This window comes from Girardinichthys multiradiatus, chromosome 3 (assembly GCF_021462225.1).
Source record: "Girardinichthys multiradiatus isolate DD_20200921_A chromosome 3, DD_fGirMul_XY1, whole genome shotgun sequence".
Taxonomy (NCBI): domain Eukaryota; kingdom Metazoa; phylum Chordata; class Actinopteri; order Cyprinodontiformes; family Goodeidae; genus Girardinichthys; species Girardinichthys multiradiatus.
Window position 1 is genome coordinate 37,627,679 of NC_061796.1, and position 21,708 is coordinate 37,649,386.

The 21,708-nt window shown below is 38.9% G+C and overlaps 1 protein-coding gene across 5 annotated transcripts; it reads left to right on the forward strand.

Annotated features, from left to right (window-relative positions):
* The first annotated feature begins 341 nt into the window (after positions 1-341).
* Positions 342-21,589, forward strand: mtf1 (metal-regulatory transcription factor 1). 5 transcript variants are annotated; one of them, XM_047360292.1, is made up of 13 exons: positions 566-853; positions 2,467-2,560; positions 2,650-2,713; positions 3,672-4,203; positions 5,081-5,319; positions 8,632-8,763; positions 8,932-9,005; positions 11,763-11,896; positions 14,131-14,208; positions 15,379-15,481; positions 15,566-16,209; positions 16,446-16,515; positions 17,005-21,589. In XM_047360292.1, exons 4-13 carry the CDS (start codon positions 3,736-3,738, stop codon positions 17,481-17,483), a joined length of 2,421 nt encoding a protein of 806 aa, XP_047216248.1. In that variant the 5' UTR covers positions 566-853; positions 2,467-2,560; positions 2,650-2,713; positions 3,672-3,735; the 3' UTR covers positions 17,484-21,589. The 5 variants fall into 5 exon arrangements, with proteins under 5 accessions (XP_047216247.1, XP_047216248.1, XP_047216250.1 ...); XM_047360293.1 differs by lacking the exon at positions 566-853 and adding an exon at positions 948-1,133; XM_047360290.1 differs by lacking the exon at positions 566-853 and adding an exon at positions 948-1,123.
* The last annotated feature ends 119 nt before the right edge of the window (positions 21,590-21,708 follow it).

The window sequence follows — 21,708 nt, forward strand, 5'->3', positions numbered from 1 at the left end:
TAAATGGTCAAAAGGAATCTTAAGATTTTAGAAATTTACATATGGACCATTGAAGTTAATAAATGGAAACATATATGATTTATACTGCATTATATAGAGACAATAATTATATATGGGTCATATTGGTAGAGAATGATGAAAAGGAGAACCCAGAAATATAGCATTTAAAGATGATCTAACAGTGAAATCTACATTGAATTTGCTGAATTTTGTTGCAATTACACAAGCTAGCAAAAGTGGGGGGCTATTTTGTGCTGTCGTGTCCTTTTGCGTAAATGATTTTATTACATTTTGCTATTAGGAAGTTGTTTTTTTTTCCAGTTATATATTTAGTTTCCCATAATTCATTACAGATGGCTATGATCTGTGACGTTGTTTGGCATCCCCCTGTTGGGAGGAGATAGGAAGAAAGTGCTTACCATCCTGAGCTTAAGGATAGGGCTCACGTTTAAAAAAGGTAAATATATATGTTATTGTCATATCTGTGTACATAGTAAACTTTGCCATTGGTGCGTCGTTTTGTTATTATATTATCATTAAAGCCGTTTTTTGTGCAGCACGGTAGCTACGTGATGTCAACTGTCGACATTAGCGGTGCTAGCTAATACTTTAGCTTAGCTGTGAGCTAAAGAGTTGCTGCCTAGCACATCTATGCCTGATGTGAAATATGTAGTTGACACAGCTTGCGCAATGCTAACAAACTAGCATCCATTTAACCAACTTTAACCCCGGAGTTATCAAGAAGATTTGCATTTCGTTTGTTTAGTATGGAGTTCTTAAACGTGGAGAAAACGCGAATGCGCTAAATGATGTGATAAAACGGAGGAAGGCTGTAAATAAATTGAGATATCAGGTTAGTCTTCGCTGCTTATAGAGTTTGCTAACTAACGTTGTTTGGCTAACCTCAGTTCTGTGACATTTGGTGAAAGACAACGAAACTGCGTTGTCAGACAAACTTTTGAACTTACGGGTGTTTTGCTTAGCAATAGCTTGCTGTTGATGAGATTCCCAATTGTTTCTGTTTAACTAAAATAGTAGTTGTTCGGTTACAAAAATATAAAAGTTGATTCTGACTGTCATGAGACGTGGGCATCCCTACGAAGGCTGAAAATGATTGCGTATTGTGAGTAATGGTGGGCGTTTTAGTACACTGTTGTAAATTATATCAAATTTTTCAGTGCAGTTCAGCCAATGTTCGCATTGTTTCCCAGCTGGCTTTGGACAGTTCTAGACTTTGGTTTGAGACACTCGTTTCTCCAATCATAATGTTTCTCGCAGATGTAAAGTCTTTCGGTTTAAGCGTGTCATTAAAAGCTAACAGCCAGACGTTTCTTTCAAGTCAACCAAACTGACGTTTGATGCTGTGCTGAAAATGTATTTGCCCCCTCACAGATTTCTGTTTCTCAGATGTTTCAGTTCAAACAATTTGTATTATTAGACAAAGATAACTAGAATAAATGTAAACAAAGTGTATCTGTTTTGAAATTGAGCTCATTTGCTCAGAGCAAAGAGGCTATTCGTATCAACCTGGCCCTGTGTGAAAATATAAGCGCCACCCTTCTTAAACCAGCTGTGTTTATGCTATCCACACTCTGGCCTGATTGAACATTACAGGATGCTGCAATGTTGAGACATTTCAGTGAAATATTCTGTGGCCTGAGGAGTAAAAAGTGAAACTTTTTAGAAGGTGTACATTCTGTTAGGTGCTGTGATGGTCTGTAGCTGCTTTGCCACTTCAGGACTTTGGCAACTTGCTGTAATTACTAAAAGTGTGAATGTTATTCTAGCAGAAAATCCTGATGGCGAATATCCAGCTGTTGCTTTTAGCATTTTTTGATGTTATTCTGCTGGACAATGATCTGGAGCACAGCAGCAAGTTTACCTCTGAATGACTCAAAAATGTAATAAAAACGTTTTAGAGAGGCCTAGTCAGAATCTGGACTTAATTGAACTTAAAAACTGTGGCATGATATTATTTTGGCTAAACGTGCTCCGAAAACCCTTTTAATGTGGTTTAATTAAACCATTCTGCAAAGAAGATTGGCCCAAAATTCAGCATTGTTTCTAATTAATTACTCGTTTTACCAAGTATGACACAGTCAATTACTAGGTGTATTTAAAGGCTACTTTTTTGCATTTACTTTAGTTATCTTTGTCTGATATTGAAATTTGTTAGATGACCTGAAACATTTAAGTGTGAAGGGGGAAAAAAAACGAAGAAATCTGCATGGATGCAAAAACTTCACAGTACTGTTTTTCTGTCAGTGAGTTTGTGACTGCTGTTTTTGCTCTGGTCACATAAATTGTGATTATGTTATCAGTTGCAAGTATTCAAGTATTTTTAATGATATCTTTTTTTCTAATACACACAAGGCGGTATTAGAATTTTTTTTTTTTCTTCAGTACTTTATTGCAGGAAAAACCCATACTTCATTGCCAAGCTGTATTTTTGTTTTCTGTGTACAGTTGTTAGTGGACGACATACTGGATAGTATTTTTAAGGATGGCTTTTAGTACACCCTCTCGTTGTGAGACAGCACATATTGAGAGGCTTTGTCAAGTAAGTCAGCAGTAAACATCGAACACACTCTGAAGTTGACATCAGTGCTTTCTATGAACTTGGGTGTGTAAAATGCTTCATCTGTTCAGGCTGAGACTTCACCAAGAATGACTTGGCAAGAATAGTATCTGCAAATCTGGACACAATGAACAGGTTTTGTATAAATGAATGTTCTCAATTCCAGAAGTCCTTCTGAAACATCAAGCCTCATTTTTAAAAGTGTGTTGAACTGCGTTTTATTAGACATGTTTCAAAGGGATGTGTTTAAACAAATGGTTCCATCATAAAGAACTTTTAAAGAACATGTTAATAAGGCTGAGGCCATGTTTATAGGTTGAAATTAAGACAGATTAAAAAAAAAGTAAAGCCAAGATTGTGGGATAATTTATGCTGCTCAATTTAACTTAATTAATTAATAATAATCATCTTTATTGGTCATTGCACATGTACATTACAACGAAATTTGTCCTCTGCATTTAACCCATCCCTTATAGGGAGCAGTGGGCTGCCATTGCACGGCGCCCGGGAAGCATTCTGAGGCTAAGGGTCTTGCTCAGGGACCCAGAGTGGTAATCTGTGGGATACGAACCTGGCCCCTTGTGTCCCCTCTGGAACACAACCAACCACTCAAAACACTGTATCCTAGAGCCACATTCACCCATTCGCACTCACAAACTTGCACATATTCACACGCTAATATGCAGATCGGTTGGCAACTTGAGGGTAAGTGCCTTGCCCAGGGGTACATCAACATGTGGCAAGAGGAAGCTGGAATCGAACCCACAACTTTCGGGTTGTATATTCTCTCCGCTGAACACAGTCGCCTGTTATATTTTATTCTGGGTATTATTAAAATATCATTCGAAATTCTTAAAAACTGCAAACCACAACAGCGAATAAAAAGCTGTTTCTGAAGGGACGCCGCAGTCAGTCCTGAAGTCACCATTGAAGCAACTGGAGCCAAAATTCCATCTGCAGACTCACTAAGTTTTATTTAATTAAATGTTGAGCTTTTACTAAGTCATATTGTTTGTCTTTTTGTATTATAACCTATATTATAACCCTAACCCAAAAGTAAGGCCACATATAATTTAGCTCTTTTATTTTTCAGGTAACACATTTAACAGTGCCAGTGTACAGTCCTTCTTGCAAAGGAAGGGAAGGCATCAGGGACCATGAGTGAGAATGGCCCTCAAACAGAGGCGCCAGTGTACTTTGAGGTGGAGGTGGATCAACTGGAGCGGGAGGACGAAGAGGAGGAAGACAAGGTCCACTATGACAAAGATGGCGACCTGATTGCTGAGCCTTCCTCCTCATCTGGTCGCGTGTACGACCGCACCACAGTGCTCATTGAGCGAGACCCCATCCGACTAGATGAAGAAGGCGAAGAGGAGGGTCACTGTGGTGGTGATGAAGATGGAGTCACCTTTTTAACTGAAGGGGAGGGCGATGGGGATGAGGAGGAGGGATCTCTGGTCTTCATGGCCGACCCCGATGGGATGTCGCAGGGTTATGTGCACCACACAATTTCACCTGATCAGATCCAGTTCACAATAAATCCAGGCTCCACCCCGATGCCGCGAAACATAGAGGGCGCCACGCTCACCTTGCACTCCGAGTGCCCAGAGACCAAGCAGAGAGAGGTAAGACTATAGAGATGTATGTCCTATGATGTAAAGGAAGTATTGCTGTTTTTTCCAGACAAAATGGTGTGGAACATGTTTGTTGGGGTAGGGCCCCTCATTGATTGTTGTTACAGTAGCACATGGCTAAATACAAAATACACATTTTGTGTCATCTGGAGGAGCTCTAGAGATTCACAGCTTAGGTGGGAGAGAGTTGATTTTGTTATAAATATTCTTATAATTATGAAAAGTTGAGGGGGTCTTTTCCAGATATTATTTGAGAGACAACGGGGTCCAAACTGTTACACTATATGGATTTTCTAATCATGTTTAGGCAAATTTACTCTGTTTTTAAAGATAAGCTCGAGTCAGCTCTACATTTAGCTGGTTACAATTCTTCATTTGCTTAACAAATACACACTAATATTAATAACCGAAGGTTTTACACAACATCCCTCAGGTTTATGCTTGTCAGAAAGGATTAAAGCTTAAATGGTTATGTTGTGTACAGTCAATACATTTTAGTTCTTACTCTTCCACAACCTTTCCTTTTTTTTTTTTTATAAATAATGACACGGTGCTGTGAAACTATTGAATGGGATGTGTTGCATGGGAGGTTAGTCATCTTTGCTGTCCTTTCTGCTCAATCACTTTGACAAACACTGACATGTGGCTGAATCATTCAGTTCAAGTCCCCTCTGAAAGGTCGCACTGTCACAGATTGTCACTTCATATGTCATGGTCTGTTATTGTGGAGCTGAGTCAACAAACTGTTCACTGATTTTCTATAATATTTTTTGTTCAGGGAAGTTTTACGAGGAGTAATAGACCCTTTCTTTGTCAATTATTTCAGTAGAATTAAACTGTTGTACCTTTCCTTTCCTCCATCCATCAGGTAAAACGCTATCAGTGCACTTTTGAAGGCTGCACCCGAACCTATAGCACAGCAGGGAACCTGCGGACACACCAGAAAACACACCGGGGCGAGTACACGTTTGTGTGTAATCAGCAGGGCTGCGGAAAGGCCTTCCTCACCTCTTACAGTCTCAAAATCCACGTCCGTGTACACACGAAAGAGAAGCCTTTTGAGTGTGACGTGCAGGGCTGTGAAAAGGCCTTTAACACCCTATACAGGTGAGCCTTCACACATCCTTACTGTACCAGGTTTAGTTTTTCGTCATGCTGCTGGCAGACATAGCTATTTTTTGTTTGCAAATCATGCTGTCGCTCACAAACGGTCAAGGCCAAACAGATGTCGTGTAAGAATTTCTGCATTATATTGTTGTGTAAATCACTAATTTAACCTGCTTAACAAAAGATTTCATTTCCTGTAACTGATATCCAAGATTTCATAAATGTATCATATCAATAGGTTGTCTATATCTTCAATGCCTTACAAAAGTATTCATAATTTCACATTTTGCGATGTAACAAGAGGGAACTTTAATATCTTCTATCAAAATTTAGTTTGATAGATGCACAGAGTGGCATGTAATTGTGAAGCGAAATAACCATTATGTGTTTTTTTTGCAAATAAAAATCTGAAAAGTGGGGCTTGCATTTTCATTCACCCACCCTTACTCTGAAACCCCTAAATTCGGTATAACCAAATGACTTTAGAAGTAATCTGTTTAGTAAATGGAGTCCACCTGTGTGTCATTTAACTTTATTACAAATCCAGGTGTTTTGTTAAACCCCTGGCAGTTTCTTTGAGAATGTTAGTGAACAAACAGCAAACGATTTATCATGTTTCATTATTGAAATAATCAACTAATTGAGTAATCGTTAACTAAAGTATACAGACTCAAAAACATGTCTTTGCTGAAAGAACAACCCACTTAGCGCAGTAATTAAGCTAAAACTGGACGAAAAAATGCATACATTTTGCATTTAGGATAAAAACCTTTTTTGTGGGCTGCACGGTGGCGCAGTTGGTAGCACTGTTGCCTTGCAGCAAGAAGGTCCTGGGTTCAATTCCTGACCGGGGGCCTTTCTGCATGGAGTTTGCATGTTCTCCCCGTGCATGCGTGGGTTCTCACCAGGTACTCTGGCTTCCTCCCACAGTCCAAAGACATGCCAGTTAGGTTAATTGGTCTCTTTAAATTGCCCTTAGGTGTATGAATGAGTGTGTGCATGGTTGTTTGTGTGTTGCCCTGCGATGGACTGGCGACCTGTCCAGGGTGTACCCTGCCTCTCGCCCATAGACTGCTGGAGATAGGCACCAGCTCCCCCGCGACCCACTATGGAATAAGCGGTAGAAAATGACTGACTGACTGACCTTTTTTGTTTGTTAAATCCAGAACTCAATGGGATAGTTTTAGCTTCACCTAGTTCAAATTCTGTAAAAAAAATATCCTAAAAAGCCCCTTTTGCTATCCAATTACTAATTGTTTAATCAAAAAAAATGGTCAACAGATCAATCGAGTAGCAAAATAATTGTTAGTTGCAGCCTTAATGAAGACCAGGGAACACAGCAGAGATGTCAGATCACGTTGTAGAGAAGTTTAAAGCAGCGTTGGGTTATAAAACAAGTTTGTATTGTTCAAACAATCATCTGATAATGAACACACTATTCACAGATGCCATACATCCAGTCAGACTGAACTGTCAACTATTTTGCAAAACATGAGGAAAGATTTCAGTCTCTACATGTGCAAAGCTGGTTAATTAATGTCTCAAAAGCCCTCTGATTTATGGATGTTTAAACTATTAAATCTGGGAGCTGATAACTTGTGCATACCACACCTTTCAAATTTCGGTTAGTAATAAAAAGAGAATCATATATCATTTTCCTTCCACCTTTATAAATATGCTATGTGTTGGTATATCACATCCCCACTGATATGTTACAGAAATGTTTTATTTTGCTACAATATTCCAAGCAGAAAATATTTCAAATCGTTTTATCAACACAAATGTAGCCTAACTGCTGTTATTTATAAGAAAAGTGCTTTTTTTTATTGTTGAAAGTGTAATGAAGTTCTGCAAATCCTGAAAATGATCTAATAACTGGATAAGAAAAAGTATCAATTATTTCTTTTTAACATGAGTAAAGCTATAATCTTGTATTTACAAGTACACCTTCAAACGTTATAATATTGGGAAAACATTTTGCCACTCATATTATATAGGTTCCTTACACAGTGAAATATTTCCTGGCTTTATTTCTTGTAATTTTTATGACTATTGCTTACAGATAATACAATCCCAAAATTCAGTGTCTCAAAGTTAAAATATTACATAAGATCAATAGCAAAAAGGAATTTTCAAAATACATTTTATGATTTCAAAAGCATGTTTTTTTATGCACTCAGTGTCTCAGTCGGCCACTAAAAGAGCTGCTCAACTCCTCTACAGTCTGGTACAGTGGGTGAGAGGTTATGTCCATGATGGATGGATTGTTGGCAAGTACAAAGTCCTGCTGGAAAATTAAATCATATTCATGAAGTTCGTCGACCGAAGGAAGCATGAACGCCTGAGCAATAGTTCCGTTTTTTTTCCTTAGCCCAGAAAAGACATTTCTGACATTGTCTCTGGTTCAGCAGTAGCTTGTCATGAGGAATGCGACATTAGTAGCCCATGTGTAGGATTCGTCTCCTGTTGCGCTGACTCCAGTCTCACTCCACTCCTTTTGAAGCCCCTTTTTTAAGGCTGTGGCTACACGGCTTGAGGTATATGCACCTTTTTCTATCACACTTGTCCTTCCAATCAATTTTCCATTGGTATACCGAAACAATTACCCTTCCTGTGGTGGGTGTTAATGACTCCTTGTTGGAACAACTTGTAAGTCAGCAGTCTTCCAAACAATTGTGTATAAAAAAAAAAATCCTTTATTGATCTTATGCAATATTCAAATTTTCTGACATACTGAATTTGGGGTTTTCATTATCTATAAGCCTTTATCATCAAAAATACTAGAAACAAAGGCTTGAAATATTTAAGACTATGTGTAATGGACCAATGTAACATGAGTTTCTGACATGGGTGAATGATATTCAAATTTTTGGAGATATACTTGTATATCATCAGTTTAGATTTTTGTAATCTCAGTGCACACCACAGCCTTGCAGCTTCTATAGCTGCTATAACAGGACTGTCTTGTTCTTCATGGCAAAGTGCCTACAGCATCTCTTATGTGTCAGAGCTGTTACCCCAGGGATCCATTGAATGAAACGCATGGATGGATTCTCTTTAATGGCATTACGTTCCCCCTTCTCCTCTTATTGCCACTCTGATGGTGCATTACAGCTATCAGTGGGTGTGGACTTGTTCTAGTCTGCCTCTGTTTCTGGCCAATTTGGACAGTTCTATTTGAACGCTCTATAGATATATGAAATAAATGGTACTTAGGTATACAACAAATACTGGATAAAACTGTTGTATTCAGCTAATTTCTTTCTCCTTAGGTATCCCAATATGGAGTAATAAACTTGACTGTTTTTGCAGGCTAAAGGCACATCAGAGACTTCACACAGGCAAGACATTTAACTGTGAATCGGAGGGATGCACAAAGTACTTTACCACACTCAGCGACCTGAGGAAGCACATTCGCACTCACACTGGGGAGAAGCCTTTTCGGTGAGAATTTCAATTAAAATCAGAGTTTTCTTTTTAAAGACCTAAAGCTCTAATAGATACTCTAGAGGCAGTGGAAATAGGATGCATCATTGTTCGCTGGTGTATGTAAACAGTTCTAAAGTGATGTTTTTGATGTTTACTGAGTCATTTCTCTGCTACTGCTTATAGATGTGATCACGATGGATGTGGGAAAGCCTTTGCTGCAAGTCATCATCTCAAAACACATGTACGAACACATACAGGTATGTATTTTTGGCTTGTTAGCGTTTCTATTACAATTACTTGAATGGTTTAACATAGTATTAACTGTAGAATGACATGCTTGTTCGCCTCACAGGACTTTGTTGTGACTATGATTATGAATATATTATTTAATATTAATACTTTAATATTTTATTAAATTAGATTTCGGTCTTTTAAGGGTGGTCCTGTGAATACCAGCCCAATAAGGCGGTGGTATTAGGACAAAATTGAAAGGGATGAGCCAAGCTCTGACATTATTGAACAACAAAACTCTGCACACACATAGAATGAATTAACACAACTTCTTAAAATACAATAATTTATTAACAAAAATAAGTCAACTCAAGTCAAACATATTTCAATCAACAAACTCTTTACTATGCTAAAACAATCCAACTAAACTACCAAGCAGAATTAAAGAATAGGGAAGACTAATGGGCTATGTACAATATAAACAAGTTGATCAAAGATGGTTGAAACCATGACTGAAAGAGTGATGCAACATTACCATGCAATGTTTATGTTTGAGAACCAAGGATTATCTTGAAGAATCTGGAAATGAAGTTAAGTTAGTCTTGGAACTAACTTAAGCAATAATTGGCATACCTTTAGACAACCATTCACAATGCAAGATCAGATAAAATAATACTTTAAAGAATGATTTGCTGAATAAAACCAACCTTCTGGATGACAAATTCTCAACGGTGTTTAATTAGCTGCCTTTATTTAGTAAAATAATATTTAAAGAAATATTATTTTGAATAAGAACCAAATCTTTCTGGAGAAATGGGCTTAACTGTGTTACTTAGTTATCAAGTTTAGTAAAATAATATTTAGGGAAATATTATTTTACCTTGATTAAAAACTAACAACCTTTTTGGGTAAATTATCTTAGTAGGCGAGCACGTGGTTTTAGCTGTTAGCAGTTAAAGCTAACAAAAGAAGCTTATAGCTTAACATCAGAATCAAACACACACCTTTAAAATACCAGTAATAAAAGGGTTAAAATGCATAAGTGCGGACGGCACGTTATGGCCAATCTTCTGTGTTTAAAATCACCCTTTAAATAAAGTTTGTCTTAACTTAAAAAAAAAAAAAAACACAAACTGAGCACATGTGTGCTGAACAGATAATCTGCTAGCACTAAGATGGCTGAGTTTTCAACACAAACAAAAGCAAACGTCATAAATCGAAAAATGTTTAGATTATTTCATTCTAAATTACTTCTCTCTGCCCAACACAACCTCTTACGTGAACCGTGCTGAGGAAAAGTTGTCCAGGGCGACGAAGTTGAAGGAAGCATCCACAGTGAACAAAGGGTTAACTTGCTAACCTCCGTAGCTGTGGGGTGGGGCAGATCGTTCTGTCGGCTGACCAAACTGCACATTACTGCTGTAACCACGGTGATGCGGTCCCGTTGTCCTTCCTTCAGACTGGGAAAACTGCTCCACTCGGCGTTGCAGAGACAGGGTCTCTGCTGGGAACTCTCTGGAACAGTTTGCTTCTGTCGACCTCAGAGAGAAAGTCAAGCAACGCTTGTACTTTAATTATCTCCGTTCATGAATGAATACCGGATACACAAACACCAATTCATTCCTACTTAACTTAGTGCATATGATCGAGTGATTGTATAACACTCTTGGATCCAGTTTGAAGAGTTATGTCTGTTTGCCAGCAAGGAGACATTAGCGCGCTGTGTCCCTCCGTCCAGTTTCTCTGGGGACCCGTGTGGAAGAGGTCAGCTTGTTGCAAAAGCGGTGATTTTATTTGGACAGTGACGTCACGAGAAGTCCGCTGTTACCCCGTTTCTGGCTGTGCTGGAAGTAGGTTAATGCGATTTATTTTGAAAGTTCCAGAAAAGGTCTCATCATGTTGTCCCCATGGCTGGGGTCCCAACAACTTTGAAGACATATTGCCTTGGAAAAACATTCATACCCCTTGATCTTTTCCACATTTTGTTTAGTTACAACCACAAACTCCATTGTATTTTATCAGGGTGTTATGTTATAAAACGACACAAAAAAGGTAAGCAGAAGGAAAATTAAACAAGTTTTGTAAATGCTTGTATAATGCTCTAATAACAATAAATACATTCTAGTGCAGCCAATTACCGTCAGAAGTCAACTAATTTCTAAATACTCTCTAGGTGTGTGTGTAATTTGATCTCATAAATACAGTTGCTTAGCTAAGGCCTGGATTTTGAACATGAATGAACAGTATCACTCAGACCAGGAAACAACAGACATGTTAATCATAAAGCTGTGGAGATGTTAAGAGCAGGTGAAAGTCATAAAAGTATTCAAAGCTTTGGACATCTCACAAAGCATTGTTGAATGCATCATGTGAAAACTGAATGTACCACACCTGCAAACTTAACAAGACATGACGGGCCATCTAAACCGACAGGCTGAACGCATTAACCTAAATACATCATCCCCAAATTGAAACATGGTGATGGCAGCAGTATGCTGTGGGACTCCTTTTAAATTAGGATAGGAAAACTGTTCATCATGACAGGAAGACAAATGGAGCTAAACAAAGTAAAGTTCTGGAAGGAAACCTGTGAGGCTTCAAAAGACAAAATTGGTGGGACATTTATCTTCCAGCGAGACCCTGAAAATACAGCCAGAGTTACTATGGAGAAGTTTAGTTAAAATGAAAGAAAGTTCAAAGCATAGTAATAATTTTGCAAGGCACAGTATATTCTGAACACGCAGACACTTTTGCTTGTTCAAATATATTTATTTATTTCTTAGGGGAGAAGCCATTCAACTGTCCTAGTGACGGCTGTGAAAAGACGTTTAGCAGCCAGTACAGTTTGAAAAGTCATATCCGGGGCCACGGCAAAGGACAGCCGTTCACCGTCACACTCACCCATCCACACTCTGAAGTGAGTCATTGCACTGCAGCATCTTAGAATATGAAACACGTTTTTGTACAGTTTGTTCAGCTGTCTTGGTATCTAGGTTGGCTGCATTTGAGATTGAGTGTGTTTTATGGGCTATACTAGGGTGGTCAACAGGTGCAAATGCTGCAAATACGAAAACAGTAAGTTTAAAAAAAACACAGCAAGATAAGTCTCCCCCTACTGGTCTATTGCACTTCCGTTTTGCATCAAGTTTGCAGCTTGTTTAAAACTTGCTGCTGTTTTTTGCTATTTGCTGTTTTCATATGCAGCATTTTTCCGTTTGCTTCTATTTTCTGTGATTGCCTAATTTTTCTGTTGAAGGGTTTGCTTCATTCATGTTTTTGCTATTTGCTGCGTGTTTGCACCTGCTGGCCATAGTAGTATGCACATGAAGTTAATTTACAATTTTTTTTATATACACTGCTCAAAAAAATGAAGGGAACAGTCAAACAACACATCCTAGATCTGAATGAATAAAATATTCTCATTGAATACTTTGTTCTGTTCAAAGTTGAATGTGTTGACAACAAAATCACACAAAAATCATCAATGGAAATCAAATTTATTAACCAATGGAGGCCTGGATTTGGAGTCACACACAAAATCACAAAATCAAAGTGGAAAAACACACTGCAGGCTGATCCAACTTTGATGTAATGTCCTTAAAACAAGTCAAAATGAGGATCAGTATTGTGTGTGGCCTCCATGTGTCTGTATGACCTCCCTACAACGCCTGGGCATGCTCCTGATGAGACGGCTGATGGTCTCCTGAGGGATCTTCTCCCAGACCTGGACTAAAACATCTGCCAACTCCTGGACAGTCTGTGTTGCAACGTGACGTTGGTGGATGGAGCAAGACATGATGTCCCAGATGTGCTCAATCGGATTCAGGTCTGGAGAACGGGCGGGCCAGTCCATAGCTTCAATGTCTTCATCTTGCAGGAACTGCTGACACACTCCAGCCACATGAGGTCTAGCATTGTCCTGCATTAGGAGGAACCCAGGGCCAACCACACCAGCATATGGTCTCACAAGGGGTCTGAGGATCTCATCTCGGTACCTAATGGCAGTCAGGCTACCTCTGGCGAGCACATGGAGGGCTATGCGGCCCTCCAAAGAAATGCCACCCCACACCATTACTGACCCACTGCCAAACCGGTCATGCTGAAGGATGTTGCAGGCAGCAGATCGCTCTCCACGTTGTCTCCAGACTCTGTCACATCTGTCACATGTGCTCAGTGTGAACCTGCTTTCATCTGTGAAGAGCACAGGGTGCCAGTGGCGAATTTACCAATCCTGGTGTTCTCTGGCAAATGCCAAGCATCCTGCACGGTGTTGGGCCGTTGGGCCCTCATACCATCCTCATGGATTCGGTTTCTAACCGTTTGTGCAGACACATGCACATTTGTGGCCTGCTGGAGGTCATTTTGCAGGGCTCTGGCAGTGCTCCTCCTGTTCCTCCTTGCACAAAGGTGGAGGTAGCGGTCCGGCTGCTGGGTTGTTGCCCTCCTACGGTCTCCTCCACGTCTCCTGGTGTACTGGCCTGTCTTCTGGTAGCGCCTCCAGGCTCTGGACACTACGCTGACAGACACAGCAAACCTTCTTGCCACAGCTCGCATTGATGTGTCATCCTGGATGAGCTGCACTATCTGTGTGGGTTGTAGAGTCCGTCTCATGCTACCACGAGTGTGAAAGCACCACCAACATTCAAAAGTGACCAAAACATCAGCCAGAAAGCATAGGTACTGAGAAGTGGTCTGTGGTCCCCACCTGCAGAACCACTCCTTTATTGAGGGTGTCTTGCTAATCGCCAAATATTTCCCCCTGTTGTCTATTTCATTTGCACAACATGGGAAATTGATTGTCAATCAGTGTTGCTTCCTAAGTGGACAGTTTGATTTCACAGAAGTTTGATTTACTTGGAGTTATATTGTGTTGTTTAAGTGTTCCCTTTATTTTTTTGAGCAGTGTATATATATATATATATATATATATATATACACACACACAGAAGCAAAGCTTTATTAGTTAGTGGAATGTATTTTAAGAGATGTTAAATAAAACTTTGAGTCATTCAAATTTTCCTTAAAAAAAACAAACATTTGATTGAATTCATTTTTAGCTGATGCACTATGCTCATTATAAAGTCCTGTGTAGAGTGTAGTTTGAAAAAGTTAGATTTTTTTTTTTTATTGACCCACTCCTCTTAATTACAGGATGCAAATCACTCGCTGTGCCTCAGTGACTTGAGTCTCATCTCTACAGACTCGGAGCTACGAGAGAACATCAATAATGCAAGTCTAGCTATTGCCTAATTTTTGTTGGATCCAAATTGGATTTATGTGGAGAACCTGTCAAGATAATCAAAATTAATTAGTGCCTGCTTTACTGAGACAGATAACTTGACACCTTCAATTTTCTCTTATTATTCATACATACACGCAGGTGCAACTCAAGATATTTGAATGGTTTTATTTCAGTAATTTAAAAAGTGAAACTCAGTTTCATTACTTCGTAGAAAACCTGAGTATTAAATAAGACCAATAAAAAAGTAATTGCTATAGAAACTCGCTGTTCAGTGTTATAACAGGCATATTGATGGAAAGCTGAGTTGAAGGAGAAGATCTGGTAAAGGAAGTTGCACAGGCAACAAGGATAGCTGCAGCTTTGAAAGGATTGTAGCGATAAGCTCATTGACTAGTCTGTTGCCAAGTGGTCTCAGAAGAACTCTTTTCAGATTAAAGTAAATTTAGCATTTCATTTGGTCCCTGAGTCTTGATAAAAAGTGGAGATTCATAGATTCCAAGTGAATTAAGGTCTAGCATGATATTGCCACAATGATAAATGAGGGTAACTTTAGTTCAGTGGGTAGAGTAGTTATCTTTACGGTCTAATGAGCCGTCGGTATCAATAGAGAGGCACTGTATAAATTCAGTTCAGCAATGTCATCTGCTTTGACACAAGTCAAAGCAGCCATCTACCAGGAAATTTTAGAGCACTTCTTACTTTCTTCTGCTGACAGGCTTTACGTAGATGTCGATGTCATTTCCCAACAGGACTTGGCACCTGCCCACACTGCAAAAAGTATCATACCTGATTTAATCATCATGGTATGCTTAATTTGCCAGCAAACTGGTCTGACCTAACCCTAACAGAGAATCTGTGGTGTTTCGTAAAGAGAAAGATGAGAGCCGGCAAATGAGGTGAAGGTCACTATTGGTCTTAAAATATTTAAACTTTCTGAGAAACAGAATTTGGGGTTTTCATCAGTTGTCAATCATTGCAATGAACAGGCATAAATGCTTCTAAAATCAAATTTTTTGGATTACTGTGAAAAAAAAAACCTTTTTAATGACATTTCTAATTTGTTAAGATAAGCCTGTATTTGTAATCTGTAATCAAAATAATCAATACATTTTGTTGGCTGTTATTTTACACATTTTTGTTCAATTTGACTTTTACAGGCTCAAAACTTGGACCTCAGCAATGTGACTCCTATTAAAATCTTTGAACTCATGTTCCAGAGTCCTGAAAATAGCATCAGCCAAGATGATCCCCATCCCATCAGTAAGACAACTGAATTAAAAATCTGTTTGCTTAAAGTGTTTCAAATAAAGTTGCCATGACAGAGTTTTGGTGTTTTGTTCTCAGAGAACCCAGGTGAAACATTCTGTGTAGAGACCTCTGCTCAACCAGGAGTGGCTGATGCTTCGCCTGTCATCTCTTTCTCTGTTAATCCTACCTCCTCATCATCCTCCTCCAACAATGCTGCTGTCATGGAGGCTTCTTCCCAACATATTCAGAATTCCTCCTCTCAGGCACACACTCCTGTTCCTGTCACAGTTAGTGTCAGCTCCACGCAGAATCCCCCTTTCATGCACCTAAGTGGGGCTCAGCAGATTTCAGATGTGCCTCAGGCTGTCCAAGCACCAAACCATGTCACCTCTCAACACTATGTGGCACTGCCACCTACATTCCTGCAGTCAGAAAGTGCTACTCAGACTTCTCCTCTACCACAGCCTGTCCCTGTTCACCCACCAGTGGCTCCAGCTCTGACCTCCACAGGTTCAGCTTCTGCAGCCACCACAGCTGATGGGCTTTCAGCTGTGGCTCAGCCTGTGCCTTTGCCCAATAGCGCTGTCACCAACACTGGCCCCAGTCAGCCTTCAACCCCAGCCACCATCAACTTGACATCGACCCCAAACGTGCTGCAGCCCGGCCTGGTCATGTCTGACCAGAACCTTCAGTGGATCCTGAGCAGTGCTGCAAATAGCCAACAGAACCCTGAGCAAGCAGTGAGTACTGCACACACCCTGGGTTAACACTAAAAAGTCACTTTTTCTGCCAATCCTTTTTTAGGGTAATGTAAGTTACTTAGCTTTCACAGACACAGATGTCAGCTAAGCCTCTGTTCTTGCAGTTAGTGAGATGTTTTCATTTTTTTATGACATGTACCTCCTGCAGTTCTTTGGCTTACCAAACTGTTGTGGAAATCAATTTGGCAAATTGCTGTTTTGATGTTCATTTACAGTCTCATCAAGGAGCGCCTAAAGTGGAAAAGGTTTTTTTTACTACAGCCATACCAGTTGGAGCAAATGCTGGTAAGCCCTTTCATGTGTTCATATTTTTGAGCTATGGGCAAAAATGATCAGACTAAATAAAGAATGTGTTTTGCCATGCAGTAGAGAATGTACCTTGGATAAGATCAATTAAACACCAGTCTTTGGCCCACCCAGATGCTGTCACCGTAGTACCATGCCACAAAGGTTAATGTAAAATGTTTTTTTAAAGTTTCATATACTGGCAACAACAACATAATGATTTTAAATGATACAAACCAGATGAAGGAATATTTTGATGCAAATAGAAAAGTTGATTTTGTATTTCACTTCTATTTGAGCTACTGAAAGAAATGAACGTTTCTATGATATTCTAATGTATTGAGGCTTGAAATGGTTCATGTTTGATGGACAAACAAATCAATCAGTGCATCATCATAAAAGTAGTGTGAATTAGGAGTTGACTCTTGCCTTCTTTGCAGTCAGAAATAAATTACTACAGTCATCCTGAGTTCAAGCTGTCTTTTTCAGGTAACTCAGTCCAACAGATTGGCCTCAGCCTGCCTGTCATCATCATCAAACAGGAGGAGACCTGCCAGTGCAACTGTGCCTGCAGGGACTCTGTGAAAGACAAGACTGCAAAGAGTGCCTCATCCATCATTTCAGCCCCTTCACAGCAGCCAACTGCAGAGCCCACTCCCCAGCTGTCATCTGAGCCTCCACACCATTCAACCACTTCATCTTCCTCATGCTGCCTCCCCAAGTCTTCCTCCAAGGTGGGTGAGCCAAGGCCAGAGGCCCCCTCTTCTTCTTCCTCCTCCACCACTGCAGCTCAGAGTTTCTCCCCTATAGTGAGCAACACTGACACCAACCCTTCCCCATCTGAGGGATTAGCCAGTATGGACGTCTCAGACTTCCTGTCCATGCAGAGCCCCGAGACGGTCGCCAACATCGAAGCTCTGCTGCTGGTTGCGGATGACTTCAACATGACCACCGACAGCGGTTCTTAAGTTTCCTTTTGACTTGGGCACATCATGTTTTTCTATTCCACCCACAACTCCAATAATTCTTCAGAGATGCCTCATCTGTGACCCTGTATAGTTTGTGCATGTAAAACCCTGTGTTGGTGCAGTGCATTCTGCTCTGTATGGCACTGTGTGGCATATAAACAAACTTGTACCAACTAGGAGTACGTTTTCAGTTTATATTCTTTGCAGTAGCTGTGGTTAGTTTGCTTACAGAGATTTAGCAGCCTTTAGGCAAATTAATTCTGACAAGAAGCAGTTGATCCTCTGTGGAAAACATTACCTGTATATATTAATCCTAATGAGATCTTCTCATGAACTGTTGAAATAACTGTTGTCAAAGCACTGATAATATAAAAGGTCTCAGAGGTTTTATAACTGAGCAGAAAGGAAAAAAAGATATCTGTATATCTTTGTACTGTACCATAGGTCCTATCAAATGCTTCAAACTGGTACACAGCTGACCAGAATGCACTGTATATTGGAGGAATTTGCTCTTTAATCATGTTTGATTTAAAGCACCATTGAGCCTGCATGAAGGGATTTCCATAGAATTCATGTTATTGGAAAACTAATGTAATCAGGAAAATGTGATTACTAATTGAGAGAAGAACCCATGATCAGCTGCCTTTTTTTTTAACCGTATCAAGTCAATTAGTAAGTTGCCTCCAACTTAAACTAACTTAACTTTTGTATATGTTAATTTATTTAAATGCTTGATTCTTATTATACTGGTGAATTTATACTATATTAGAGCAGAAAAGTAATCTAATAATTTATTTCAATCTGGTGTGCTTTCAAGTTGAGCTTTTTTTTTTTCTTATTTGGTTATTGAGATGCTTCACATTTTGCTGAAAGCAAGTTTGTGAAAAGATTAACCTCTAGTTTAATGCACAGTGAAGCAAACTATCATCTAGGATCTGCAAGATATGACCACACTTACAGTTTGCTGTCACCATCCCATGTTTTTAGGGTTGTGACCATCTCAGGGATGCATCAAGTCATGACTGATCCCTGAGTTCGTTAAACGCGTTTCCTTTGACCGAAAGGCTCACACTTGCAGTAGCCCTATGTTTTGCTGCACTCTTCCCTGTGTTTTGCACACTTTGTTGTAAAAAGAATAATTTCACAGCTTGTTAGCTGAGAGGCGACACCACTACAGACCTTTTTTGTATACAACTGCTGTAAAGTAGCATTTAAAAGCTGGTGTCTGTAGACTTTGTAAATAAGTACATTTTAGTCTAAGCATCTTTGAGAACCTTGTAGATTTCAGGATTTGTATTTTTGTATAGAATTGAGCTCAGAGTTTGAAGCTAATCTATCCTTGCATTTTTCCATCCCAGTCAGTTTTAAGTTTTTGTTGTTTAGTTGAATTGTTCTATAAGCAACTGGGCTTCTGTACAGTCACTCTTTGTAAGATACGTAACTTATAGCCTGTTGGGAAGAGTAGAATTTAACAGTATTGTTTCACATGGGACACAATGCAATGATGACAGAGCTATGGCATTATCTCCTGCAGGTTTTTGTATGGAAGCTCCTTGGCCTTACAAACTATTCTGTAAGCATATTTGCCTCGATCCTCTTCTTTAGATGTCAAAATGTCAATCTTCATCTCCTAATCTCCCAAACCAGATCACCTTGGTCAAAACAGTATAGGGTGATTCACATTTTAGTTTCTAGAATGGACGCTTGCAACAATATAATAAATTGCCTTATGATGCTTCAGAAATCTGATTTTTAATCCATGGTTAGTGAGTCGAAATTTTCAAATTGTCTTTTTTTTTTTTTTTGTCCTTTTCACAACAATTAAGAAGTGCGTCTTTGAGAGGCAGAATAATCAGATGACATCTTGTCTCGAGTCAGCCAACTCAATGCTGATCACATTTAGTAAATTCAAATGTAGTACTGCGGAAAAGATAAAAGCCACCCCTCTTTTGTTTGTTGATGACCAAGAACCACATATTCTTGTAATTATAGCTAAGGCTCAAACAAAATTGATGCTTTAAATTTTTTATAGGTTTTGACTGCTGTTCACCATTTTCTTTCCAATTCTTGTTCCAAACTGTTGAGGTGTTCAGAACGGCCCAAAAATCAAATGAAAATGCAGATCTGACAGTTATCAACAATATTAGACTGGACAAGGTGAGGAAAGCCCTCTTTTGTTTGGCACAAAGCTCTTTCTGACAGTTGAAATATTTGTCAAATTGTCTAATTACATTTTCTATGAAACCCAGTTTACAAGTTATTAAACCTTTAAATCACTATGAAATGTCAGAAAACAAGAGCAATATAAAGCTGTAATTGGGGTCAACTTTGAATGTTACACCACCTAGACCAGGCAAACCTGAACAGAATTATTTTACACTGATTGCAGATTATTGAAAATCTAGTTTGAGTAATTCCGTCTTGGTTGACCAGTCAAGGAGGTGTAATTTTTAAGCTGGACCTCGTGCAAGGTAGTCTTACCCCTCCTCAGAAGTGTTAGTCACCTTTCTGTGATTTCAGTTCAGTTTATTTAAATGCCACTAATTCACAACCACTGTTGTTTCAAAGCACTTTACAAAAAACAAAAGTCAGTTTAATCCCTTTATACAGACGTCAGTCCATTCCCATTTGATCCTGGTTATTAAACAGTGCACTCAAGTTTAGGTTATTATTGAAACTGATTAAAAAGTTGTCTAAAGAAAGCAGCCAGTTGTAACAAGTCACTGACTTACAGCAATCACCTTCATAAACTATAGGCCTCAAATGTTTTATAGAATCTCTGGAAAAATTATGTTCTGGTTTGAACTGTGTTTACAAAGACTGGCCACATGTAAAGTGGTCTTAGACTTAAAGCAGAGCCCATATTTATTATTCCTCATTAAACATATAATTAGTATAACATGATACCTTCTAGTTTGACAGTTCTAAATATTAGATTTCCAACTAGGGTGGACCAAAGGTAGTCCAGAGTAATTAAGCACCATAATTGCTCTTTAGTCAAGTCCTGAATAAGAAGCTGTGACTTGGATTTGAACTTAGGAGTCTTCTGAAAAGTGTAGTTGCCTCAAACCCAAAAAGGAACATGTTCCTAACATGCAAGTTTTTTTTCAAATCCAAACAGACGTTCCAGGTTTTGTGCTTTTAAAGCAATCTACAAATATAAGGTGTGAGTAATAATTTTTAGAATGTACTGCAGGTTTTAGTGCCCTCAGTTGCATGGTGTGCTTAAAAGCATTCACTGCATATAAAAGTGTCTAAACTTTTGAATAGGGTTGACTATTTAGAGACACCAAAAAGTACTACAAGGAAGCCAAGCACCATTACTTTCATTTGTGCATGTACTGTAAATTTACAGTACAAAACTATGCAATGTAAGGTGGCATTTAGAGTTTAATTACTGACTCAAGACATTTTTTGTTTGCCTTCTACGTGATTTGCAAACATATGCAGCACTGAGGCAAAAGTTGAGTTTTCTGCACACTTGTGCATATTGAAAAGGACAGTGTGAATCTGGACTTTAAATAGTGTTCTTCAGGTACCGTGCCCACATATTTTGCAGCTGTATTTGATCAAAAATGTTATTAAAAAATATATATATTTAGAGAACAGTTCTGTTCTAAGAATTATGGTCAAACATACAGCTTTCCCTATTTTTAGCCTCAGTGTCTCTGACTTACTGTCATAGCCTTTTGCATACGTGATCATTCGTCAGCTTTTATTCTGAAAACTGAAGCTTACTGCTGCCAATATTTTTTTTTTCTTATTAAACAGAAAGATGGTTTCATAGCCCGGGTTTGACTTCTGTCTACTCAAGTTATAGAAGATTATGACATTTGTTTGGAAGCAGGAAGATTGATCACACATATGGTAAAAATAAACATTGTGTTTTGTTATTTTCTTCCTCCCAAATGAGCAGTTTAACATAGACCTTATGCTTCCAAAGGAATGTTGTACACCCAAAGAGTGAGAATTGAGGATATGTATTTTTCAAAGAATGTATAATGTGAAAATTTTTTTTTCTTTTTTTTGCTTGTTTCGTACAGTGATAAATACCTATGAATTGAGAGCAATATAGTACGAATAAAACCTTACTCATGTCACATAAATATTCAGTGTACTCTGATTTGTTTGCCTCCAAAGAGGATTGACAGCTTTTATTCAGTTACATTTCATGGTGACATTTCTGGGTGTGGTTCTTCAGTTTCTTTCTGTGGCTTTAAGTATA

What these genes read in the sequence shown, in the direction of transcription:
- mtf1 (XM_047360291.1), top strand. Translation starts at nt 3,736, where the DNA reads ATGAGTGAGAATGGCCCTCAAACAGAGGCGCCAGTGTACTTTGAGGTG. An exon ending in CAGAGACCAAGCAGAGAGAG is followed by an intron (nt 4,204 to 5,080) that starts GTAAGACTATAG and finishes TCCATCCATCAG; the next exon opens with GTAAAACGCTATCAGTGCAC. An exon ending in AACAGAACCCTGAGCAAGCA is followed by an intron (nt 16,210 to 16,445) that starts GTGAGTACTGCA and finishes GTTCATTTACAG; the next exon opens with TCTCATCAAGGAGCGCCTAA.